The 27,014-nt window shown below is 36.9% G+C and overlaps 1 protein-coding gene across 1 annotated transcript in view; it reads right to left on the bottom strand.

Moving 5' to 3' along the window:
- The window catches only part of LOC150101229 (MAM and LDL-receptor class A domain-containing protein 1-like), a 196,981-nt gene extending 192,485 nt beyond the window's left edge, over positions 1 to 4,496 (bottom strand). Inside the window, exons 1-2 of the mRNA XM_090402192.1 lie at positions 4,489 to 4,496; positions 1,112 to 1,335 (exon numbers count right to left, since the gene is read on the bottom strand). Coding sequence (XP_090258318.1) covers positions 1,112 to 1,335; positions 4,489 to 4,496 — 232 coding nt within the window. The remainder of the gene's footprint in view (positions 1 to 1,111; positions 1,336 to 4,488) is intronic.
- Positions 4,497 to 27,014: the final 22,518 nt, after the last annotated feature.

Genomic DNA, 27,014 nt, shown 5'->3' with positions numbered 1-27,014 from the left:
CAACTTGAATATCAGCTTATCATGTGGCACCCTGTCAAATGCCTTTGTTAAGTCTAGGAAAATGGCAGTATATGCCTTTCCCTCATCTAATGCTCTTATAACTTTATTATAAAAGGATAGCATATTGCTAAAACAACATAACTCAATCAAGTCATATACTGTTGACTTGATTGAGTTATGTTGACAATTAGGTTACAGAGTTCATTAATGGGCAAGGGTACACTTGCAATGAGATGCTGACTTTCGAGCAGCTAAAGCTTAACTTTCCAGTGTTTGGATTTTGTAAGAGAAGATTTATCATAGTAGTAGTAAGGTGTTGTTTTAAGTTTTCAAATTGTTTGCCTAAGTTCAGAAGCTGTTTTATGGAAGGGAGGCACAGCAAACAGAAAAAAGGCTGGCTGAGGAGATTGATAAAAAGCTTGTGTGCCAATTCATCTATTTTTGTGCAGGAAGTATGTAGCAAGTGGCAACAGATCGCACAATATACCCTTTTTTATCAGTAACGTTGGTTATCCAGCTGGAGCATATTGTTATTGGATATCCCACGATGAGTCTTTTGACTCCATGGAGGCCTGAATAATAATAATAATAATGTCAGCGATCAACGGTCCTATGCTGACATAACTCAAGGTGCTCTTTCATCATTGCCCTTTGTTGCCACTCTTTACTTCATATGGTAAGCAGAGCGGACCCTTGTATGTGGCCGTTATTTAATTGTAAGGATAACTGATTTGATGGACTCTAGATACTTATAGGTTGTAAATATGTAATTTGGCTCCTTAGTACCCGCAGTTAGTTTTTGTGTTTACTGATTATTTTGCATGAAAAACTCTTACAATGACAAAAAAATGTGAGAGCACAAGTTTAGAGTAGTTTATTCACCAAAAGTGAAAATAGTTTACCAATAAAATTTTGTGGGTAGGAACAACAGAAAAGGATAAATTACTTGAAATAACTCACATTAGAATGGCTCTCTTTCAAAGAATTTCAGATATTGCTATAGTGCAAAACTTTCTTGCAGTTGCAACAAATATTTATTATTATTATTATTTAGAAAATAACTAATAATAAAAACACATATATAATAATAAATATCAAAAACAATTCTTACTATTCCTTGCCCGATTGTCAAACTTTGGGATATCGACAATTTTTGAATTTTGAACTCTACCTACTCCTATTAGCCAGTCAAAATCTCCTTCTTTACTATATCCACAATAATCAGTATCAAATGTACAATGACCAGGTGTACTGCATGGTATTACGTTTATTTCGATGTCATCAAGAGCAATTTCAATGTCATTTTTTTTTTCCTTTTCGAGCATTAAATACAATCTGAAAATAAAAATATAAAAAAAAAGTTTATAAAATTCTATACTTATATATAACAACAGAATGAGAAATGTACATGGAAAAAAACAATAACAGAATTTTTTCCATTGTGTGGTTTGACTTGTCCAAAAAATAAAGTCATTAGTAAGATTTTGATGACTGAGAAGGATATTATTATTATTATTATTATTATTATTATTATTATAGCACCCTCCATGGAGTCGGCATACTCATCATGGGAGGTTCATTCAACTGACAACATATTTGTCATACCGAATCATAAAATTGTCAACACTTCTTGCATTAACAACACACTCTGGTAATGCGTTCCATTCACTGACAAGTCCCAATGTAAAAAATCTAGTCCTCACACTTCTCTTCAATACACTCTTACATAACTTCCAGCAGTGGTGCACCCAGGGAGGGAAGGGGGCCCTAGCCCCCCAAAAGAAAAAGGAAAATAACACTAGAAAATTTTCCCAAAATCTTTTCCTAATTAAACTTCATTTTTTTATTTATGTTGTGTCGTGTCTTCTATTTCTATACTACTTATGAATTAGCGGTCACATAAGGTCGGAATACCCTATAGCTCTCAGAAATCATAGCCAATGTGAACCAAGGCAGACGAAGTAGAGCACTACTTTGCTTTTGCTTGCTTGAGCCATGCCAGAGCAAGCGAAGTAGTGTATCATGTATTGGCGAATCATCACTGCAGATGCTCAGTCATAGATCGTATGCAATGTGTAGTGTGTATTCTCAAATCATCTACTCAACTCCCCCCCCCCCCACAAGATTAAATCCTGAGTGTGCCACTGACTTCCAGGGATGGCTTCCAGATTTTTCCCTTTTGCCTTCTACTCTTTTTATAATATCATCTGGATTAATAAAATACTCTCACTAACTTAAATGTCTCTATCATATCACCTCTTTTCCTCCTATCCACTAAACTCTGAAATCCACATTTCTTCAACCTCTCTTCACAGTCAGCAGTCCAAGTCCTGATATTGTCTCAGTCACTTGCCACTGGACACTCTCTCAAATGTCTCCACATGACACTGAAAATCAGGTAACCAGATTTGAGCACGATAGTCCAAGTGTGGTCTGACCAGTGTTTTATACGATGGCATAACCACTTCCTTATCTCTACTAGTTAGAGTACTTCTTATCACAGAGGCACCACGATGTACATCCTTTGCAACACCAGCAATATGCCCTCTAAACTTTTGTATCTCTGAACAATACCAGCAGGTTTGGGAGTGATGATTGACATCCCACTGTCAACCATCACTCTCAAATCTCATCCACTTGATGCAGTATGGCACCATCAATATAGTACACAGCCTAAATATTTCTGCACTCCAAAATGTAATGTAACACATTGCACTTATTAATATTAAAACTACAACCCCACTCCTTTATTCAAGTCAAATGTCTATTCAAATCTTCCTGATTAGCAGTGATAATTATAATTCTTCCCAATTTTGCATCATCAGTAAACAACTGAAGATCCTCAGTCAGTCCACATCATATATTTATTACAAACAAGTAAAACAGCAAGAGGCCCAAGAACAGAAAACTGGGGTATACCACTGGTTTTCCTCCTTTTTTTTTTTGAGACAATACTCCATCATTCAAAACCTGCAGTATTGTACAGAGAGACAATCTCCATCTAACCAATATATGATGTATTCCCATCCTCTGCAGATTAGACATCAACTTATTATGTGGTAATCTATTAAATGCATTTGCAAAGCCTAAAAATATCTCTGCACACCTGCATATCTCTGCCAGCCTGATTAGCAGAGTGGTTAGCATATCCGTTCTCCAGCCAAAAGGTTGTGGATTTGAATAAGCTAGGATGTTAGTGATTGTCTGTGAAAATACCAGTGGTGATGGTAGTGGTGGGCAGTAGATGGCATCGGTGTGGATGATGATAGTAGTTGCAGTCCATTATAGTTGGTGGATTGAGTGGTGGAGACAGAGTTGTAGAGTAGGTGCCCTCCCTCGAAGTGTCATGTAATAATAATAATAAGAATAACATAATTTTCCCTTATCTAACACACTTGTTACCCTATTATAAAATGCAAGTAAATTGCTAAAACAGGACCTTCCCTTTACATTTCCATACTGACCATAATAAAGAATACTATATCCATCAACCCAATCATGTATTCTATTCTGAACCAATCTCTCCAATCCCTTAATCCCAACTGCAGTTACACAGACTAGTCTATAATTGGAAACTTCTGTCCTAGTACCATGCTTGTGGAGTGGTACTATTATGCCTTCTTTCCACTCCATGGGAACACTAACCACTGCAAGACTTTCATTAAATAAAAAGTTCAAGGACATAACCAATTGTTGTGCATATTCCTTAAGAATACGTGATGATATATCATCGATTCTCACAGCCTTATTAACATGTAACCCAAGCAATGGGTTACACCTCTGATTCTTTTGCTTCCAATTCTCGAAGTGCTTGTATCTCTTCTATATATTGCACCACATCATTTACACCAGTATGATACATGCCAATAAAGTGCTTGTTCAATAATTCCATTATATCCTTTGCAAATGTAATTTTACTACCATGACTATCCACTAGTGTCAACCTGCAGCAATTATTCTTCCTCCTGCTTGTCATATAGCAAAAAAATGCACCTCAGTTAACTTGGTCTCATATACTGCACCTTTTTCTTTCTTAATCATGCTCATCACCTTTCTATCCTGTACTTTATACCCTTCATGGATCTGATCACCACCAGCTGTCTTGAACCTCCTCCATTGCCAATTATTTTCCAGAACAGCCTGCTTGCTTGTTTTCACTGTTCATCCATTTCAATCTTACCTCTATTTATTATTATTATTATTAAGAGAGACCTTCAGGGAGTCAGGGACTCATTGAGGGAGGCCACATACCTATTCTTGAATTCATTCATACTACTTGCACTCACAACATCAAATGGAATATCATTCCAACCAGGCACAACAAATCTTTTCATGTGAACATTTGTTTCAGCATTGAAATTATCTTTTGAGATGTATTTGCAATCTTTGCTACATGGCCCTTGAACTTCAACTTCCTATCTACTAACACTCCAAGATCCCTAGCCTTCAGTTTCTTCCAGCATAATAATATAATATGACATTGGATACCTAATCATGGTGAAGTGAATGACTTTACATTTACTGACATTGATGTGACACCCATTTTCCCATGCCCACAATTCCAGCCTATTCAAATCATTCTTGCAAGTACTGCATATCAGCAGCATTCCTGATTATCCCACCTATCTTTGCACCTATCTACCTATCAGCAAATAGCTGTATGTCAATTGTCAAATCCTTCTCAATATCATTAATATAAAGATTGAATAACAATGGACCAAGCATTGATCCTTGTGATACACCCCTGGTTACCTTAAATCTTACAGACTCACATTCCCCATATATCACTTTTTGATATATGGTGGATGTGCCGGCCTGGTTGGCCGAGTGGTTAGCGTATCTGCTCTCCAGCCAAAAGGCTTGGGTTCGAATCTCACCATGGGCATGGATGTTTGTGATTGTCTGTGAAAATATTAGGGGTGGTGGTCGGTGGTAGATGATGAAGGTAGTTGCAATTAGTGGAGACAGAGTTGTAGAGTGGGTGACCTCCCTCAATGAGTCTTTGGACTCCCTGGAGGTGTTATGTAATATAATAATAATAATAATATCACTTTTTGATATCTGTCAGTCAGCCGTCCTCTTATCCATGCTAATATTCTATAACCAAAACCCATTTTCTCCAATTTATGCAGCAGTCTGCAATGCTGTATTCTGTCAAAAGCCTTAACAAAATCCAAAAGTATCATGGTGTAGCCATTCTCCTTATCTTGTAACATTGATATAGAATGTGAGCAAGTTGCTTAAACATGACCTTCCCTTAGTAAACCCATGTTGTTCATGCAAAGTAGAGATTCACTGTCCACCCATTTATGAATGCGAGCTCTAACGAATTTTTCCAAAATCTTCATCACCACTCCTGAGATACTAATTGGTCAATAGTTGGATACATCAGTCTTTCCACCACCCTTGTGCAATGGAATTACCATACTCTCTTTCCATTCCTGTGGAATCTTCCCTATTTTGAGACTCATATTAAACAGCCTGGTCAAAGTAATAGCCAGTTCAGCTGAACAATCTTTTATCCCATCAGTCCCTATTGCTGAATTCTTATTCAGTTTGTGGAACAGCTCTAATATCTCATACATCTGAGTTTCTTCATCCAATGAAGAGGTAGCAGTGAGCTCAATGTTGCTTACACCAGGTTGATAGCTTTTAACAAAATGGGCACTCATTGTTTGAACAACCTCTTCTGCATCTGTAACCTTCATGCCTTCTGCATTTAGAAGAGTTATTCTTTTGTATTCATTCTTTCTTTTACTTGCAGCATATTGATAGAATTCTTGTGGGTAGTCTTTAGCATGCAGAGCCAGTTTATTTTCATACTCAGACTTTGCTTTCTGTACAACAGTTAGTACTCTAGCCTGCTGCTTATAATTTTCATAATGCACATCCACACACACAGTATTCCTTCCAAATCATCCTTTTTTTCTTACAAATCTCTGCTAAATAAGATTAGACATCCATTTGACACCTATCCTATTTATTCTTTGAACTCTCAAGGCACACTCTGATATAGCATCATTTAAGTATTGTTTAAATGCTTCCCATGCACTGTCGATATTCTTCCTATCTATCAATCGATCCCATTCCACTCAACTTAGCATACTCCTCAGTTCATCATAAGTTTCTGCTTTGTAGTACAGCATGTAACCTTTCCTGAATGGGACATGCATAAACTTAGGCACTTCCCAAGTGAGTACTGCATGATCGCTGTCACAAACCAGAGGCAGAATAGTTACATCTTTAACTGAAATGCCCTCTGACGCTATAATCAAATCTAACACTCTTTGACCTTGAGTCCCTTCTGTCACATGCTGCTTGAGGAAGTTGTCCTGCAACATCTCAATAAATGCATTTTCTTTATTTTCATTCTTCTTGCTTATTTACTTGCATCATATGCAGTTATAGAATGCTCATGTAATATACTGCGTTGTGAACTTCCATGCATTGTCAACATCCTTTTGGGTCGGCTCATCTACACTGTATACTGATGTTAACTGACTACAGAGCATTCTCTAATCACCAGCTTTATACTTCCACATATATCCATTTTTGGCAGTAATCTTTTCTTGTTTCACCACTTTGCAAACAAGTACCTCATGATCATTCTCACCAACTGAAGGCAATGTCAACACCTTAACAACTGCATCCCTACATGCTATGAAGTAATCACCAAATCCAAATGCACTGAAATCTCTAGTTGCTTCAGTCACATGCTGCTTATGATATTTATCTCTCAGAAGTTCAACAAACTCACTCTCTCAGTTCCCATACACTATCTCCTCCTTCCATTCTATATATCTGTAATTAGAGTTTTCACTCAGGATCATAACTTTTTACATGTCCAACGAATTTGCCTAAACAGCTCATAATCAGTATTCTCTGCATTCCCTGGCCTATATCAGCATCAATATCCAATAAACTAGCCTGTTAATTTAAACTTCAAGTTAGCAAATGAAGTCAAAAAGAATCCTAAGGAGTTCTCTTGATATGTAGCCAGCAAAAGAGAGCTCGTGAGTCAAGCTTGGTGGATGTGTGTAAGAAGAGCTCCGGATTGAGATAAGTTATTCTTGGAATAATTAATTCGCTGTTTTAAGGATACTTGTGACATAAGACTGAATGATATATGCACGTAACACAAGAAAGATATTTATTTAACCAAATATTTCAGTCTGGAAATAACAGACCATCCTCAGTGTTATTAAAAGAACAGTTTAAAAAAAATACAAGCTAGAATACTAACATTAGATCGTTAAAAATAGAACACGCCAGATGATGTTATATCACTAAGCATGAAACGGAATATTTTGAAGTAGAGACATGATTGAAAAAAAAATAAATAAATAAAAATAAAAATTAATAAGTAATCTTGATTAGACTTTCCGAGATTTTGGACATAGATATACAGTCATTACGATTCAGGTTGAAACGATGGAGCAAGACCTCCACGCTTTCCTTGAACAAACATTTGAACCTATAACGGGATCTATATAAGAGGTGAGTCCTGGACCAAAAGATGCTGTGGTCAGTTTCAGTCAAATGTTGAGCCAATCCAGACTTTTCAGGTTTGTTGTGAAGAATATCTAGCTAAATTATTGAAATCTTACATTGGCAACTCTAATTCTTTTTTAAAAACTCCTCAGATTTCTTGGAAAAATTTAAAAATATCTCATTACAACCTACAGATCTTATGGTTAGCTTTGATATAGAATCTTTATATACTAATGTACCTCTCGAGGAAACTTTAAAATTACTTGCTGACATCTTTCCTCAAGACATTATAAAACTATTCGATTTCGTAATACATTCTGGATATTTCGTATGTCAAAATAAATTTTATAGCCAAGTAGAAGGAACGGCCATGGGAAGTCCTCTTTCTCTGGCTTTAGCCAACTTTTATTTAGAACATTTAGAAAAAGTCCTCTTCTCATCTATTTTCCCTCAACCATCTTAAGATGGATGAGATATATAGATGACATCTTTACTATTTAGCCTCATAGCAAAAACTCTTTACCTTCTTTTTTAAACAGTATTAATTCCTTGCATCATCATATAAAGTTTACTATGAAAATAGAAGAAAACAACCAGTTATCTTTTTTAGAAGTTCTCCTTATCCGGTCACCTTCAAATATTCTTACAACTACAGTATACAGGAAACCAACGTTCACAGGTCATTATATTCTTGAAGAATCAGCCCATCATCCATCTCAAAAAACAGGAATTATAAAATGCCTCATCAGAAGAGCCAAAACTAATTGTTCTACTTTTGATTATCTACAGAAAGAACTTTCTACTATCCAAAAACACATGAAACTCAACGGCTTTTCTGAAAAAAGTACTCAACATCTTCTCAATTCTTATAATCCTCCACAAAACAACAAAGTTTCAATACGTCGAGGGCCTATTCCTTATATCTCCAGTATTTCAGAACCTATCGCAAGAATTTTAAAGAAATATGATTTAACAACTACGTATTCACCTATTAACAAATTGTCTTCTCATTTTCCTTCTCCTAAAGACAAATGCTCAACTTTATCTCTTCCTGGAGTTTATCAAATTCCTTGCAACTGTGATCTCTCCTATTTTGGACAGACTGGACGTTCTCTTGAAAAAAAGAATCTGAGAACATCAATCCTCCATTCTTCACAACAAACCTGAAAAGTCTGGATTGGCTCAACACGGGATTGAAACTGACCACAGCATCTTTTGGTCCGGGACTCGCCTCTTGCATAGATCCCGTTATAGGTTCAAACATTTGTTCAAGGAACATGTGGAGGCCTTGCTCCATCGTCCCAACCTGAATCATAATGACTGTATATCTGTATATCAAAAATCTGGGAAAGTCTAATCAAGATTACTAATTCATTTTTTTTTTTAATCATGTATCTACTTCAAAATATTCCATTTCATACTTAGTGATATAACATCACACGCGTGCTCTATTTTTAACAATCTATTGTAAGTATTGTAGCTTGTATTCTTTTAAAACTGTTCTTGTAATACCACTGAGGATGGTCTGCTATTTCCAGACCGAAATATTTGGTTAAATAAATTTCTTGTGGTTACGTGCATATATCATTTAGAATAATTAAGTATATATGAGTGTCTGTTTGAGTAAGAACTGCTGTAAAAGTTGTGCGCTACCATTATTATTAGTGTGGGGGATTTAGTTTTGCTTAAACTTAATTATGAATTTGTTGTTATTATTAGACTTTAAAGTGGTAAATGGCAGATTAAACATGGCGGCGGCTTTGTCATTCCATGACATTCAGTCATTTCATTAAGTGTGAGGTGTGCTATATGTATTCTTTGGATTACATAAATGATTTGTGGATGTTTAGGTTGGATAGAAGGAGGGTGTATGCGAAGTGTGATCTGAACAAGAAATTGATGAATGCTAACATGAAATTGATGACAGAAAGTGTTAGTAGCGAGAATGCGAGGGAAAAATGAATGAATATTCAAAAGAGAAGGATGGTGTGAACGAGAGCCAAAAAATTTTAAAAAATCAGTAAAAAAGAAAACAAGTGATCTGAAAACCATAACAGATGTTAAAAAGAACAAAAGTGAGGAGTGGGAGGTGGAAAGGAATGAAATTTGGAACGAAACTGAGAGAACGAATGAAAAAGGAAATGGCGTGAAGCAGGAATCGAAAGTGGAAAAAATCAAAAGAAAGCATGATAGTGAAAGTCGGACACATGTTGGACTGAAAGTACGGAAACACAGAAGGATGAATGAGAGTGAAAGTGAGAAGAGGTGGGGTCGAGAGTTAGAAAACGAGAAAGATTGAATGATAGAGAGAATGTGACACGAGATTCGGAAGTTGAATTGGATTGGATGAGGCAGGAGAAGAAATGGATGTGGAATGAAATTAAGAAAAATTTGGGTAAAAACTATTAAAACAAATCTTGATGGCATGAAAGAGTTAATGAAAGACCAGCAAGTGGCGTTGTATGGCAACTCCATTATTAAAGGTGTGCTGGATGATAGGATACAAAAGATATGTTTTCCAGGTGGTAAAATGAATAGAGTGATTGAGGCATTGGATATGAGGAAGGAGCGAGCATAGTAGTAATATCGCAAGATTTTAATAGGTTTTAATAAGAACGAATGATTTGACAGAGTACAAAGAGAACGTCAGAATGGATATCAGGAGGCTGCTTAGAAGAATAAATGAGAATAGTGTGACAGATTGGGTAGTGAGCATGTTGCCTAGGTATGACTGTGGTGAGATGAGGCAGAGAGCAAGGATTGTGAATGATATGCTGGCTGAAATGTGTGAGGAGATGGGAGGACAGTTTGTTAATTTGTGGAACGAGTTTAAAGGATGAAGTTAACTATATGGGAGTGATGGACTGCATTTGAGTGGTTATGGTGTGAGTTGCTTGGCGAGACTGCTGCTGGAAGGTAGAGAAGTGAGTAGACAGAATGAATCAGATCAAGCAGGAAGTGATGTGGAAGGAAAGTAAGACAGGAGAGATTGAAAAGGTTATCATGAATGGGGAAGTGAGTGGTATGAACATAGAAAATGAGAGAATTAGTGTGCAAGAGAAGCAGGGAAAGGGAGGCTCAGGGTGGACAGGGGTACATAGTGTGAGAAGGGTGGATGCTCCAAGAGGAGGTGAGACTATTGTGCCCAGATGTGGTCACCTGGTTTTCAGAAGGATGAAGAGATGTTGTAAAGTGTCCAAAGGTCACTGACTAAGGTAGTTTCTGATCTCTGGAATGTCGAGTATGAGGAAAGATTGAGAAGATGTAATTTGCAGAGTCTTGTGGACAGGAGGAAGAGGGAAGATATGATAGAGACCTATGGGTTGGCAAGGGATTGTTATAGGATTAATTCTGGAGAAGTTCTATTAAAATACTGGGAGAACCAGAGGTCATCACTGGAAGCTGTATAAAGAGGGTGTGAGAGGCAGGTTTTATTCTGTGCAGAGTTGTGAATGATTGAAATGCCTTGCCTGAGATTGTGGTGTCTGCAAGGAGCTTGAGTGTGTTTAAGACACGGTATGATGAGCTGTGTTTGTCATAAAAGGACCTCCCAGATGAGTCTTTGACTCCATGAGGTCTTGGGGTAATAATAATAATAATAATAATAATAATATATTAATCAGGAATACATTACCAGGAATACATACCTTTTTTACCGCTATTACTGCTTGCTTCATTTAGCAATTTTTCAAAGTGATTATTCCATACTTTAAGGATATCTTTTTCTCCAGTTTTCATGTCATCTTCATCATCTCTAATTCCTTTTACATCACTCTTTCTTCCATTTCTGAGATTCTTTCAAGAAACTCTAGAATATCTTGCCATCTTCTTGATATTTATTTTCTATGTTCCTACCAAAGTCTTCCCATGACTTTTGTTTAGCTAGTTTTACACAGTGTTTCGATTTCTTACATTTGTCTCTGTATTCTCTAAGACCACAAGCGGACTTATTTGCCAGGAACTTTTGATATGCTTTCTTCTTTTCCTTCAATGCCTCTTTAATTTCCTGTGTCCATCATGCAGTTCTGATTTTTCTATACTTGCAGACAATCTCACCACATGCCACTATGGCTGAATCAATCGTTGTTTTCTTCAGGGCTTGGCATTCTCTCCATGGTTTGGTTCCTGTTCTCAAACTCTTTCATTTTTTCTTGAATAATATTTTTGTATTTTAGTCTACAAGTTCACATCTGAGAGCTGCTCAACTTTTATTCACTTTAACACTTTCTTACATGTTCCTCTTTTCAATATACTGTATGGGGGACAGCATGGTTTTGTAAAGGGTAAATCATGTCTCACTAACTTACTCACATTTTATAACACAGTGACGGCTGAACTGGATAAGGGTAATGGGTTTGCAGTGATTCTACTGGACCTTGCTAAGGCCTTTGACAGGATACCACATGGAATTCTAAACAGTTAACTGCATAATATGAGGATGGATATAGGATTGGTGAGATGGATAGGAGGGTAGTTGATAGAAAGATATCCGAGAGTAGTTTATTCCGGAGCAGAGTCCAAAAGACGACCTGTGACTAGTGATATGCCGCAGGGTTCTGTTCTTGGACCAATAATGTTTAATTTGTTCATTAACGATATGGGAAAGGATCCGAGAAGAACTGTTAATTTGTTTGCTGATGATGCAAAGTTGAGTATGGCAATAGTGAATGCACAGGATGTCAAAATCTTGCAGGATGATTTCGGATAGTTTGATCGACTGGGCTAAGCAGAATGGATGTCAATTTAATGTAGCAAATGTAAGGTTATGCATTTTGGGGTGAAAAGATTATCAGCAGTATACCACATTGGTGGAACTGTAGTCCAGGAAATTGACGAGGCCAGGGATTTGGGAGTGTTGGTGGATGGGGAGTTGAAGTTTAGGGGGCACATTGCAAAAGTGGCTAAATCAGCTCATCAAATCACTTGGTTACTGAAGAATATCTTGATGAGCAGAGACAAGCAAGTTATTGCTCCTCTGTATTGAGCCTCGATAAGACCCAATCTAGATTATTGTGCCCAGATTTGGGCATCAGGGTTTCTTCTTGATGGGGAGGTGGAGAGGATTCAGAGATGAGTGACCAAAATGATAGCAGGTCTATGGAATGAACATTATGAGAAGAGGTTGAAGATTTGTGGGTTGCAGAAATTGGTTGATAGGTGGAAGAGGGGTGATATGATTGAGACATTCAAATTACTGAAGGGTTTCTATAAGATTAATTCAGAGGATACTTTTCAGAACAGGACTGGTGGTGGGAGGACTAGGGGCCATCCATGGAAACTGGGAAAGAGTGTTGTTAGCAAGGGTGTTAGAGCTAGGTTTTTTACTTGGAAAGTGGTGAATGAGTGGAATAAGCTGCCAGAGTCTGTTGTGGGTGTCATGACTGTGAATGAGTTCAAGGCGAAGTATGATATATGCTGTGAATGTTGAATAGTTGTTCTTGACATGATGTTAGGGCCTCCCTCGATGAGTCTAAGAACTCCTTGGAGTTGCCCATAATAATAATAATAATAATAATATGAAATTCAATTTTATCCTGCTGAAGACTAAATAGTGATCACTTCCAATTTCAAATCCTCTGTACACTCTAGTGTCCTGCACCAGGGATAAAACATCACTATCAACAAGAACATAGTCAATGAGACTTTTCTTTATTATTATTATTGCGGGTATCTCTATGGAGTCAGCAGACTCATGGTAGGAGACCCAAACTATCAAAACAATATCCATCATGTCTGTTCTTGAATTCATTTACAGATGAAGAACTCACAACTGAGTCAGGCAATGCATTCCACTCATTCCCCACCCTCCAGACAAAAAAACCCTCATTTTCACACCCTTATTAACTACACTTTTCCTTAATTTCCAGGGGTGACCTCTTGTTCTTCCATCACTATCACACAGCTGAAACATTTCCCCTGCACCAATCCTATAAAAACCCGTCAGTAATTTAAATATTTCTATCATATCCCCTCTTCTCCTCCTATCAACCAACCTCTGCAATCCACTAGCTCTCAATCTATCAATGTAGAGAGCATTTTTTACATCACTCACCAACCTAGTCACCCTCCTCTGAACGCTTTCTACAACTTCCTCATCTCCAAGGAATCCAGGTGACCAGACTTGAGCACAGTACTCCAAATGTGGAAGTATCAACACTTTATAAAAGGAAATAATAACCTCTTTATCTGTGGATGTTAGTGTGTTCTTCATAACCAAGTAATCCTATGTACATTCTTGGACACCTTAGCAATGTGTCCCCTGAACTTCATCTCCCTATCTACCAACACCCCTAAGTGCCTAGCCTCGTCAATCTCTTGGAGTACCATTCCATCAATGTAGTACACAGCTGGTAATCTTTTTTTTTTGTTTTTGTTTCAGTCACCCCTTATGTTGATCTGGTTCTTATCTAATTCCTCAGCTAGCTCCATTTCTTTGCCATTCAGGCTTCTTATGTTGATAGTACCAATCTTGAGCTATGGTGATATTCAGTTGGAGTGTGTTTTAAGAATTGTTCCAGTAGCTGACTTTTTTCTGTTTGCCCTGATGCCCTGGCAAAAACAATGAGGGTCTTGTTTAACCAGGCAATGCTCCAGCCAGCATGAAATTCTGTCATGTTGTACCATCATTTTATATTGTGGTTTAAGCCAATAAGAATACAATTTGATTGGCTAAACGAATTGCCAGTCCATCCTCATTCATTCAGTATCCAGGTAGATACCTAACAGGCTGCACCACGAGACGGTGAGGATTGGACATTAGGTCAGAAGCCCTGGTTGGTTGTCCGGATTCCTTTAAAGTCTATGTGGAGGTCTCCTCTCAGTTATACAGCCTTGACCCTTAAGCACCTTATTCACATTTTTCTCCTTCTAGAAATTTATATACCCTTCTTATTTCCCCAACATCAGATCCTCCTCAGACAACTAAGTTTCACTTATTCCGATTAATTTTGGGCATACCGTCTCAAGCAATGCAGCAAACTCAGCTATCCTGTTTTGAAGACTCCTTACCTTTGTGTACAAACATAATACCTGTGTCTTTGAGGCCATTCTACCAGCACCAACATTCTTTACTCTAGCCACTATACCACACCTCTCTCTCTATCTCTCTTTGGTTTTTCCACTCCTGTTTCCCTAATCCTGACTCTGATTCCATTACTATCTGTCTCATTCTTATCTTTATGCATTCCATCACTTTGTGCTGCTGCACAAAGTGATGGAATGCATAAAGATCTTCAACCTCATATCCATCTTCCTTCTGTAGTACAATTCATTTATTTGTGCTATCCTGCTTCACAAGTAGACTCTGATCATTTACTACAGCAAAGTCTTGACTCTGTGCCTTCTCAGAAAACAATTGCCTTTCTGAATGTCCAACATCAAACTTATTCAAATGCAATCCATCAACTTTAAACCATTCCAACTTTTCTTTAAATTAACTCCCCAAATTTACAAATTGAATTCCCTTTGCCTCACACAACTCAGCCATTTTACTCATTATCTTTGCTCTCCTTCTCAATTCACTATTTTCATATCTGGGCAATATGCCTACAACTTTTCTAACAACAGAATTATTCTTTACCTGCCACAATAACTTTCTCAAGTCTCAGTCAACATTCTTTTATTCTCCAACTAAGTCATTTGTGTCCACGACTACCAGACAAATTTTGATAGCTGCTCTTTCCATGTCTGCAACACATCAGTTTTGTTTTTTTTCCTTCTCTGTTCTGCCAGGAAAGTGTGTTTTGTGTACTTTATTAGTCATTACACCACTAATGATTGAGCCCCCATACAATGATATACGACTATCCTTTGATTCTTTCTTCACACTACTAACTACTCATTCTCATCAGCCAATCTTTTCTTTAGATGTTTAATATCCTCTTCTAAATGTTTCATTTCGATTTTTGCTTTCACTAACTCTTGTTTAACCTTTTTTAACCTTCTACTACGGTCCCAACTCTTGTACCCATTTCTAATCGCTCTAATCTATCAAGAGTTAAGAAATAAATTGAGTCAAGATCTGAATCAAGAGCTAGCATTTATCAAAAATGATGACGTCATGAGGATTGATGAATCATGGGACAAATTAAAATCTGTCTTCATAGAGAAATGTACCGATACCTTAGATCAGGAAAAAAAAGAAGATTGGATAACTGATGAAATTCTTTCTCTCATGGATCAATGCAGATCATATAAAAATCATAGTCCAACAAAATATAAAGAGGTACAGAAAATTATTAAATGCAAGATCAAAGAAGCAAGCAAAAGAAATCTGGATGAATGAAAATTGTAAAGAAATAGAAATTCTGCAGGAAAAGCATGACAATTTTAATCTACACAAAAAGTTTAAAGAGACCTTAGGTAAATTTAAGATAAAACAATTATATATCTTTCTAAACAAAAAGGGAGAAATAATATCCGAAAAGGATGGCAAATACAAGAATAGATGAAATATATAGAAGAACTCTTTACTGATAACAGACAGAACCCAGAATATACTTATGAACAGATGGAATGTGCACTGCACTCAGCTAAAAATGGTAAAGCCTTAGGCCCGGATAGAATACCAGGAAATAGTAAAGTTATTAGAAGGTGACAACATTAATATATTAGTAAAGCTATTTAATAAGATCTAAGATATACAGGCATAATCCCTCAAGACTGGTTACAGTCGACCTTCATCATGCTACCTAAAAAAGAAAATGTGAAAACTTGTAATGACTATAGAATGATCAGCCTAATGAGTCATGTTCTCAAAATGCTTCTGAAAATAATTCCAAAAATAATATACAGAAAATGTGAAGACACCAGCAGTGATACCCAATTTGGCTTTAGAAACGTTTTGGGAACAAGAAATGTTATTTTCTGTTCTCAAATCTCATTCCAAAAATGTATTGACCAAAACAAGGAAGTATTCGTTTGCTTCATCAACTTCGAGAAAGCATTTGGCAAAGTCCAACATGCTAAATTGATTGCACTATTAAAAAGAAATGGATTAGATGGTAAAGACATCAGGATCATTGAAAGCTTATATTGGAACCAAAAGGCATTTGTTCAAGTTTATGACATTATTACAGACTCCATTAACATCAAATGAGGAGTAAGGCAAGGATGTACTCAGAAGCCATATTTCAAAAAGTCATAAAAGGAAGAAAGGAAGGGATTAATGAAAATGGTGAAATCGTCAGTAACATCCGATATGCTGATGACATAGCACTCCTGGCTGACAATATTCAGGATCTTCAACATCTTCTGGAACTAGTGAATGAAGAGGGTGAAAAAATGGGATTAAAAATAAATATCATCAAAACTAAATTCATGGTCATAAGCGAGAAACCAATTCTTAATTCAGCACTTTAATAGAAAAAGTGGCAAAGTTTAAATATCTCAGCTGCTGGTTAAATGAAGATTGTAATCCAGAAATGGAAATAAAAGTAAGGATTGAAATGGCAAGAAAAAATTTTCTCCTGATGAAATCAACACTGTGTAACTGCAGTTTGAAAAAAAAAAAAAAGACTTTAAGCCTTTGAGATGTGGTTATACAGATGAATGTTAAAAATCCCATTAACAGCAAAAACGTCCAATCAGGAAGTATTGGAACAAATGGGAAAATCATGTGAACTTTCAGATACCATAAAAAGAAGGAAAACTGCATATCTTGGTCACCTACTTTGTAATGAAAAATATAAGATACTTCAATTGATTATAAAAGGGAAGATAAATGGAAGAAGAGGACAAGGAAGATGAAGAAAATCTTGGCTGGCAGACATCAGACAGTGGACTGGCATGATCTCTGAGGGACTGCTCAGAGTAGCTGAGGATCACTAAAAATACACTCAAAGAAGAATGCTTCATTTTTCTCATTTACCCAAACAGTCCACAAATTTTTCAAAGCATTGTAAAGCTACAACATCTACTCTACTCCTCATAGTTCTTACCAACTTTGTATCATCTGCAAACAGCTAAATATCCCCATTCAAATCTTCCCCATCATTAACAAACAAGTGAACCCCAAAACATATCCTTAAGGCACACCACTAGTGGCTTCTCTCTAATAAGTTATTAATATTAACATTTGACCTCCATGGAGTCAGAGACTCATTGTGGGAGATACACTATTGCACACAATGCTCATCCAACTGTGCTTTAAACTGATTCAATGTGTCTACACCCACAACAATCTCAAGGCAATGCATTCCATTCACCAATCAATCTCCATGCAAAGACCTACTCCTCACTCCTCTGCTCACACTCTCCTTATACAGTTTCCAGCAATGGCCTCTTGTTCTATCCCTCCCATTTTATGAAAAATCTCTTCCATGTTGACTCAATAACAATCCCTGACTAGCTTATATTTCTTAATCACACCCCCCCCTCCTTCTATTCCTGAGGCTCTGCAACTTACATTCTCTTAATCTGTTCTCGTACTTCACATTTCAATGACCACTGACCACCTTTGTGAATCTTCTCTGGACCCTTTCCAACATATCCTCATTATCATGAAAACCTGGCGACCAAATCAATGCACAATAATCCATGTGAGCCCACTCAAAGCCTTATACAATGGCATCATAACCTCTCTATTTCTGCATGTCAGTCCTCTGCATCATTGCCATTATCCAATGCAATGTGGTCCCTTAAATTTCAGGTCCTTGTACACCATCACTCCTTACTGATCTCATATTCACAACTTGCCTGATATCTGTAAGATAGAAAATTTCCGATCAAACACACTGATTTATTATCCAAACACATATAATTTAACCAACTTATCATATGGTAATCAATCAAAAGCCTTTGCAATATCTAAATATACCTCCATATATTCATCTCTCTGTCCAATGCACCTGTCTCTTATTGTAATAAGTAAGCAGATTACTTAAACATGACTTCCTTTAGCAAACCCATGATGTCCATCAAAGAGAATGCTGCTGCTCTGGATCTTGGTTCTCATTAATATCTATAACACTTCAACCACTCAGTCACATAGATTGGCCTGTAACTCAAAGTCTTAGTCTTATCATTACAAAGCACAATAATTACAAAGTGAAATACACCCTCACAAAGCAAAATAATGTTGCCTTCTTTCCACTGCTTTAGAATTAGGCTCCTCATTGTACGACTCACGTGAAAAATGTCTGCCAAAGCTGTTGTTCACTACCTGGAATATTCCTTCAAAGCATGTGGTGAAATACCAAGTCCCATGGCCTTAATAACATCAAGTTTACTTACATTAGCATCATGCTTACCAACATGTGAGGTAAAGAAATAGATTGCAGCTACTGAGAAAGTTTTACTTAACACACATCACATGCAACAGAAGGAACCTGGGGTTTGAGAGCACTACTTCTGGTGATAGCATCAGAAAATATGCTTATATTCAAAACAACCACTTTGTTTCTGATTGGTGAGAAGGGTATGTGTGAAACTATAAAGCTGATGATTATGATAAACTCATAATAAGCTTGGAGCTGTACCATCACATGAGAAACTACAAAGGAGGAATATTAACACGTTCGCTGCCAACTACGAGTATACTCGTAGTAGGTGAACCTGCTTCACAAGCCAGCTACGAGTATACTCGTAGGACGCTTACCGCCGGGAACGAGATTATTGTAGTGACCTTGAAGAAGCCAAAATGCTTGGCTTGTGGGGCTAGCATCAAAACTGTCTATTCTGATAGACCGTATATGCTCCGTACAAGCCAACTACGAGTATACTCGTAGGACGTTTACCTCCGGTAACGAGATTATCGTACTGACCTTGAGGAAGGAAAACTGCTCGGCGTAGGGGAACAGACCATGCCAAAGTAGCGTGGCAGCGAACGTGTTAATAGTTCATGGGAAACAATCAAGATCTGTTTAAGGAAAGTGGTATCAAACAGATTCAATTTAATACTGGCTTGACTGTGAGCAGTCACATTCAGTACAGGGACATAGTTTTCAAGAAGGAAAAAAAAAAAAAGAAAAAAAAAAAGAGGAATATCACTAGTGTTAAGCCACATGGGTCTGTTTTATGGTCACGTTTTAATTTTTATGTTAATGATATTGGGATGCATAGTCATTTGCAGATGAGCAAAGTTGGTGAAAATCTATGATGAGCAAAACTAATGTTGCTTTCCAGTAATATTTAAATAGATGGGGGGAATATCTGAAGGAACAATAACTGTCACTTCACTTTGCAATTCAAAATTGCAAAGCAAGATTTTAGAAATTTAGAGTTTGAAGATGGGATGCTGTATATTTAATTGGTGGTGATGTGTTGAATTTGGTGGAAAAGAAATTGAAAAGGATGAAATTTAGGGATCATCATCATTGGCTCAACAGCACTGTGTGGAAATACACTGGGTGTATATGCCCACTGTGTGGGCCATGGCCTTCTTCAGAAACTTCAGCCAGCCTACCTTGTTCAATGCCAAACTCTTCCAATTTTTGACTCCTAAAACCTTAAATCACTCCACTTCCAATTTTTCTTTTTCCTTCTAGCTTAGCATTAACATCTTCTCTTTATCTATTTATTTTTATGTACTTAATAATGTCTGTCTCATTAAATAGTCTGTATAGTTCATAGTTATATATTTTCCTCCACACACCTTTATTCTTTTGTACTGCTCCAAAAATATATCTGAGAACTTGTCTTTCAAACAGACCTGGCAATCTTCCATCTGCCATTGATAATACTCAGTTTTCAGAGGCATAGTTTAACACTGGTCTTACAAGTACTTTGTACATCATTTTCTTTGTCTCTTTTGAGATCAGATGTGACTTTAGGTGTTTCCTAAGTCCACAAAAGCATCTATTTGCAGCAAGAATACATCTCTGAATCTCGGTACTGATATCATTTTTACAATTAACTTTTGATCCTAAGTATGGACAATTTCAAATTTATAGGAAAATTTTGATTTGAGAAGGATTATTATCACAAATCTTTCTAGTTACTGGCATATACATTGTTTTTTCTTGGTTAATCTGCAAATTCATCTTCTTTGCTGCCTTTTCTAAACTGATGAAAGTTTCTTCCATTGCTTTTCATGTCCTTCAAATAATATCCATATTGTCTGCATATGTCATAATCTGTAGTGACTTGTAGAAAATAGTTCCCCTTGAATTAATGCCAGCATCTCTGAAAATATTTTTAAGTGCTATGTTAAACAGTAAGCAAGCTAAGCCATCCCCTTGTCAAACACCAGTGTTTATATATTTTAGTTCAGACTACATGTTCTGAATTTTGATCTCACAATGAGTATTTCTCATTGTAGCTTTAACTAAAGCAATAAGTTTTCATGGAATCTGTAGTTCTTCCATTGCAATAAATAAGTTAGATCTATCTATGATATCATATGCAGCTCTAAAATCTATGAAAAGGTGGTATGTTTCAATTCCAAATTTTATTACATTTTTCAAGTAATTAGCATATATTAAAAATCTGATCATTTGTAGATCTTCCTTTATTGAATCCAACTGATAATCGACAATAACATTCTCTACATTGGGATAAAGTCTCTTAAAAAGAATATCAAAGAAAATTTTATAAGTTGTACATGGCATTTTTTTATTTTTTATTTTTTATTTTATTTTTTATTTTTAATGTTGGGCCCATATAGAGAGGTTGCCTGGTCAACTTATAGTATATGGGTAGTGGGTTGGGAAAGGAGAAACTTGTTGATAATTGATTTAAAATCCTGTATAAAGGTGCCCATGGAATGGAAGGAAGGTAAGATAGTGCCATTGCATAACAGCAGTAGCAGACTGGAAGTGTCTAATTATAGGCCAATTTGTGTGTCATAAGTAGTTGTTAACATCTTGGAGAAATTAGTCAGGGACTGTATACAGAATTGGGCAGATGAGGGTAATGTTATCTGTGAGAGAGTCAACATGGATTTGTGAAGGGGCGCTCTTGTTTTAGCAATATGCTAGCCTTTTATGATAAAGTTACAAGAGCATTAGATGTGGGAAAGGTATATACTGCCATTTTCCTAGACTTATCAAAGGCATTTGACAGGGTGCCACATGATAAGCTGATATTCAAGTTGCAGCACATGGGTCTGGGTGTCAGATTGGTCAACTGGATTCAGGATTGGCTGTCTGATAGGTATCAGAGAGTTATGTACGTGGAGCAATATCAAAGAGGCAGAAGGTTACAAGTGGGTTCCACAGGGCTCGGTACTGGGACCTATATTTTTTAACCTTTATATCAATGACATTGTCTGTGGATTGCAAGGGGATATTCAGTTGTTTGCGGATGATGTGAAGCTGGGAAGGGTTATTAGTAATAGTGCAGATGTGGTAGCCCTGAAAGAGGATTTGAATAAGCTAGATAGATGAGTAAATGAATGGGGGTATCAGTTTCTTCTTCTCTCTTCCGTCATCTATGTGGATGATGATGCAGCCGAATGAACTCTTTCCACTTCTGTCTGCCGGGAGAGTCCGAACAATTCTGTCCAGTTTGGTGCCGCTTGTTGTGATTTGGTTTTCAGGTCCTCTTTTATTTGTCTATCCATCTAATTCTGGGCCGTCCTTTGGATCTTTTACCTTCCATCATTGTGTTCAGGGCTTTAGATGGTAGTCTTTCTGTTCCCATTCTGATCACATGGCCAAACCATCACAATCTTCTTTCTTGGATTTTGTCTATTATTGTTATTTCTTGTTTTAGTCATTTCCTTATGTCTTCGTTTCTTAGTCGATCCAGCAGACATACTCCAAGTAATCTTCTTAGCCAACTAATTTCAGCAACTAATAATTTTTTCTCTTCAGCCTTTTTGAGATTCCATAGAGGAGTATTGGGAGGACCATTGTCTCATAGATTCTTACTTTTGTTACTTGTTTGATGTCTCTTGACTTCCATATTTTATTAAGTCGTCCAAAAGTTTGGGATGCTTGACTGATTCATCTGTTTATATCTTTTATAATTTCACCATTGTACTCAATAACGCCTCCAAGGTAGGTGAAGTTTTCTACCTGCTCTAGATTCTTACTATCAATTTCAATTTTCAGATTGGTGTTTCTTTTTCCTATTTGCATAATTTTTGTTTTGTCTATATTTATGTTTAATCCAGATTTTATACACTCCGCCTTTATTTTATCAGAAATTCCCTGTAGATTTTCTTCTGTGCTTGCAAGTAATGCAATGTCATCTGCAAATTTTAAATTTGTCACATTTTTCCCATATATTTGATTCCGGAGTCCTCATTGTTTAAGGCCTTATTGGTTGCTTCTTCCAGTGTAAGATTGAACAGGTCTCATGACAGATTGCATCCCTGTCTTACTCCGCTCTCTGTGTGGAAAACCAGTTGGTTAAGGTGTCCTCCATTCGTACTGCACTTTCAGATTTCTCATACAGATTCTTTATTATTCTTATGGTTTTGTTGGGAATTCCAAATTCTTCCATAGTTTTCCATAGTTCTCTTCTACGGATTGAACAAATGCCTGACAAAAGTCTATGAAATTTATGTAGCAACTTTGGTTGTACTCTAGTGATTTTCTATTAGCTGTCTTAAGGTGAATAGTTGGTCAATTGTGCTTTGCCCTGGTCTGAAACCGGCTTGTTCTTCTCCTAGTGCCAGTTTTATATATATGGCTTAATTTGTTTTTGGAGTACTTTCATAAAAACCTTACTTGGAATACTGAGGAGGCTAATGCCTCTGTAATTATTGCATTCTGTTTTATCTCCTTTTTTGTATATAGGAGTTATGACTGATTTGGCCCAATCAGTAGGCACTGCTTCATTTTTGTAGATCCTTTCAAATAATCTTTTTAATGGTTCCAAAAGTTGTTCCTTTCCTGCTTTTAAGAATTCTGCATGTATTTGATCAATGACAGGTGCTTTCCTAGTTTTGAGTTTTTCTATGCTGTGTGCTATTATTTCTTTGGTAAAGATATTTATTTCCTCTTCCATTTCAGTGGCTGGAATCGTAATATCCTGGGAGCTGTTTTCATTATATAAATCTTTGAAGTATTCTTTCCGTCTGGCCATTCTTTTTGTTTTACTTTCAATTAGTTTTCCCTCTTTGTTTTTGATCATTATAATTTTTGTCCCTCTTTGTCCCTCGTTGATCATTATAATTTTTGTTGTCCTTGTCTTACTAATTTGGTCTATTTGTTTATATAATCCATGAAGGTTATTTTTCCCTCTTTGTTTTTGATCATTATAATTTTTGTCCCTCTTTGTCCCTCGTTGATCATTATAATTTTTGTTGTCCTTGTCTTACTAATTTGGTCTATTTGTTTATATAATCCATGAAGGTTATTTTCTTTTGATAGCTTTTCTGCCATTTTGCATTTTTCTTCTAACCAGTTATTCTTGTCTCTTTTAACTGTTTTTCTAATTTCTCTGGTTAATCTATTATATTCATTTCTGTTATAATTCTGTTTTAGTTTCATGCTTTTCCTTTGATCGCTTAACCTTTTTTACTTCATTCGAGATCCAATTCTTTTTACTTTCTCTTTCTGTGTAATTTTGTTTTTTCTGCCGAATTTAATATTATTTCCTTTAATTTGTACCAATGTTCTTCAATGTTTATATTCTGTTTTGGTAGTTCCTTCAGGTTTTTATCTAGTTCTAGTTGATATTTTCTTAGAATATTGTTGCCTTGTAGTTTTTTTACATTCAGTCTCCTTTTGACTCTAAAAGTGCTTCCAGATTTTAACTTTATTCTTAGGTTTGCTAATACTAGCTTATAGTCTGATCCACAATCTGCAGAGAAGGATATCTGCGGTTTAGGATACTTGATTTCCATCTTTGGTTTACAATAATATAGTTTATCATGTTCTTGGTTTGTCTGTCTGGTGATATCCATGTCCATTTTCTTTGGGGTTTTGGATGTTTAAAGAGAGTGTTGGTTATTGTTAGTCAATTATTTGAGCAGAAGTTTAGCAGTCTTTCGCCATGTTCATTGCTTTCTCCATGCCCGAACTTTCCGATTACTCTTGGCCAGGTATCCCAGTCTTTGCCTACTTTTGCGTTTAAGTCCCCCATTACAATTAGGAGATCTTGACTTGATGTCTGCTGTACTGCTTTTTGCAAATCTATATAGAACTCCTCAATGTCTTCTTCTGATGATGTTGAAGTTGGTGAGTATACTTGAATAATAATTAATGATCCAATCGATCTTTTAAATCTTGCTTTAATTATCCTAGTTGAGATAGAATTGTAGGACAATAAAGAGTTTTGAGCCTTTGGTTTTAATATAAGTGCTACTCCTTCTTGGTGTTTGTTGTCTTCCCTGCCTGAAGTTAAGATTTTGTACTGTCCATGGTGGAATTCTCCTTTTCCAGTCCATCTGGTTTCGCAGAGTCCAATCACTTCCCATCGGTAGTTGTCTAATTCATGCAGTAGTATTTCCAATGCTCCTTCACGGTGAAGAATTCTTACATTCCATGTTCTTATTCTTGTTATGTTTTTCCTGTCTATTAGGTGATGTTTTGTTGATGTCTTGGGTGTCAGTTTAATGCAGCAAAATGTAAGGTCTTGAGGTTTGGGACACATCGATGGGACACTGCATACTCTATGGGAGGAGTTAAACTGGAGGAACTAGGGGAGACAAGAGATCTGGGGTTGGTGATTGATAGAAACCTAAAATTTAGGGGACATATTGCAAAGGTGGTATCAGGACTTTACAATATTAGATACGAGGATCGGCTGAGGGAGTGTGGACTGCAGAGTTTGGTAGATAGAAAAAGGAGGGGTGATATGATTGAGACTTTTAAACTGTTGAGAGGTGGTTACAGGGTTGACACTGGGGGGGTTCTTTTGCTTAGTTGAATAGCAGGAAGGAGTCATGACAAGGAACCATCCCTGGAAGTTACAAAAGGAAACTGTGAGAAAGAGGGTGAGGAGTGGTTTCTTTGCATGGAGGGTGATTAAACCATGGAATGCATTGCCTGGTGGAGTGGTGAGAGAGGGAACGGTCAATGCATTTAAGGAGTGGTATGACAGACTTTGTGTTTCCTAAGAGGGAGCTCCCTCAATGAGTCTAGATAGACTTGTTTTTCTTAGAATGGACCTCCCACGATGAGTCTTTCGACTCCATGGAGGCCTGAATAATAATAATAATAATAATTGTATTTCTTGGGAAATACATCAGGGGGGGAAGACTGTTTCACAGTACCGCAGTAGCAGGGATGAAGGAGGAGGAAAAGAAACTTGTTCTATGGGTTTAAGCTGTACAGTAAAAGAATGTTGGGTAGCAGCTGTACATGTTCCAATGGGCTTAGTGGAATTAGTGGGGGAATTATTGATGCTGTTTGAAATGAACATTTCCCATGAAAATATTTATAGAATATACAAATTGCAGAGACTAAATGTCTATGTGAAAGTGGGGGGAGTGAGTTGGTGAGAGATGGATCATTTAGCAGTCTAATTGATCCTCTGTATTCAGTCAAGCATTTTGAGTGAGATTTTAGGAGCCTCACAAATGTGAGAACTATATTCGATAGATCGGCAGATTTGTTATTTGTACAAAGCTAAAAGCTGTTTAGAGGTGAAGTAACGTCTTGAGTAAAAGAGAAATCTTTTTTTTTTTTTTTTAGAAGCTGAGGATGCAATGGTTGTGATGTGTTTGTGGCAGGAGAGGCATAAACAAATATAATACTGGGGAAAATGGTTCTTTTTTGTGGGAAATAAGACAGAACTGGGTTTTACTAGCATTGAAGTTGACGAGGTTATCTGAGTCCCATTGGAGGATGGCTTGAAGGTCTGAATTAAGGGAAGTTGTGGTTGATGTTCTGTGGGTTGAAGTGAGTCATGTAGGGTAAGGTTTATCAAATGAAAGGGAGCAATGCAATGTGCTGTCATCTGCAAAACTGTGTATTGAGTTGGAGGTCAACTGAAATAGGTCATTGATATACAGAAGGAAGAGGGTCGGTGAGAGAACTGAACCTTGTGGGATCCCAGCATTAGTTGGATGGTGAGAGGATAGGGAGCTATCTACCATCACACATTGTGTACATCCAGACAGAAATCTGGCAGTCCATCTGCAGAAGTCCTGAGACAGTACAAATGATGGAAGTTTGCTTAGTAAGCTTTTGTGCCAGACCTGGTCAAAGGCTTTAGAGATATCAAGTGCAACTACTTGGGATTCGCCAAATTTCTCCATAGCATTTGTCCAGAGATGGGTGATATATGAGCGCAGGTCACCTATTGATCACTTAATAGCTGTATACCTTCAAAGTAGAGTAGGAATTGAGAATTGATGGTTTTCTCCATCGCTTTAGATAGGACTGGGGTGAGTGAGATAGGGCAGTAGTTAGATGGCAGTGATTCGTCACCCTTTGTAGGAATGGGTTGAATATAGGCCAATTTCCAGGCTTTGGGATATATACCAGTGGAGTAAGAGAGTATGTACATATGGCATAGAATAGGAGTCAGTTCTGCTGCAAAGACCTTCAGGACAATTGGAGGAATGCCATCAGGATCAGGAGCTTTTTTTGTTTCTAATTTAGGCAACAGGTTTATGATCTCTTTCTGCAAAAGGATACAGGGGACAGTGTATGTTGGGCAGTTGGAATGACTGGGGGGCATTTGCC

This window comes from Typopeltis vanoorti, chromosome 12 (assembly GCF_054136105.1).
Source record: "Typopeltis vanoorti isolate ZY-2024b chromosome 12, IOZ_Tvanoo_1.0, whole genome shotgun sequence".
Lineage (NCBI taxonomy): Eukaryota > Metazoa > Arthropoda > Arachnida > Uropygi > Thelyphonidae > Typopeltis > Typopeltis vanoorti.
This window is presented reverse-complemented; position numbering and strand designations above follow the sequence as displayed.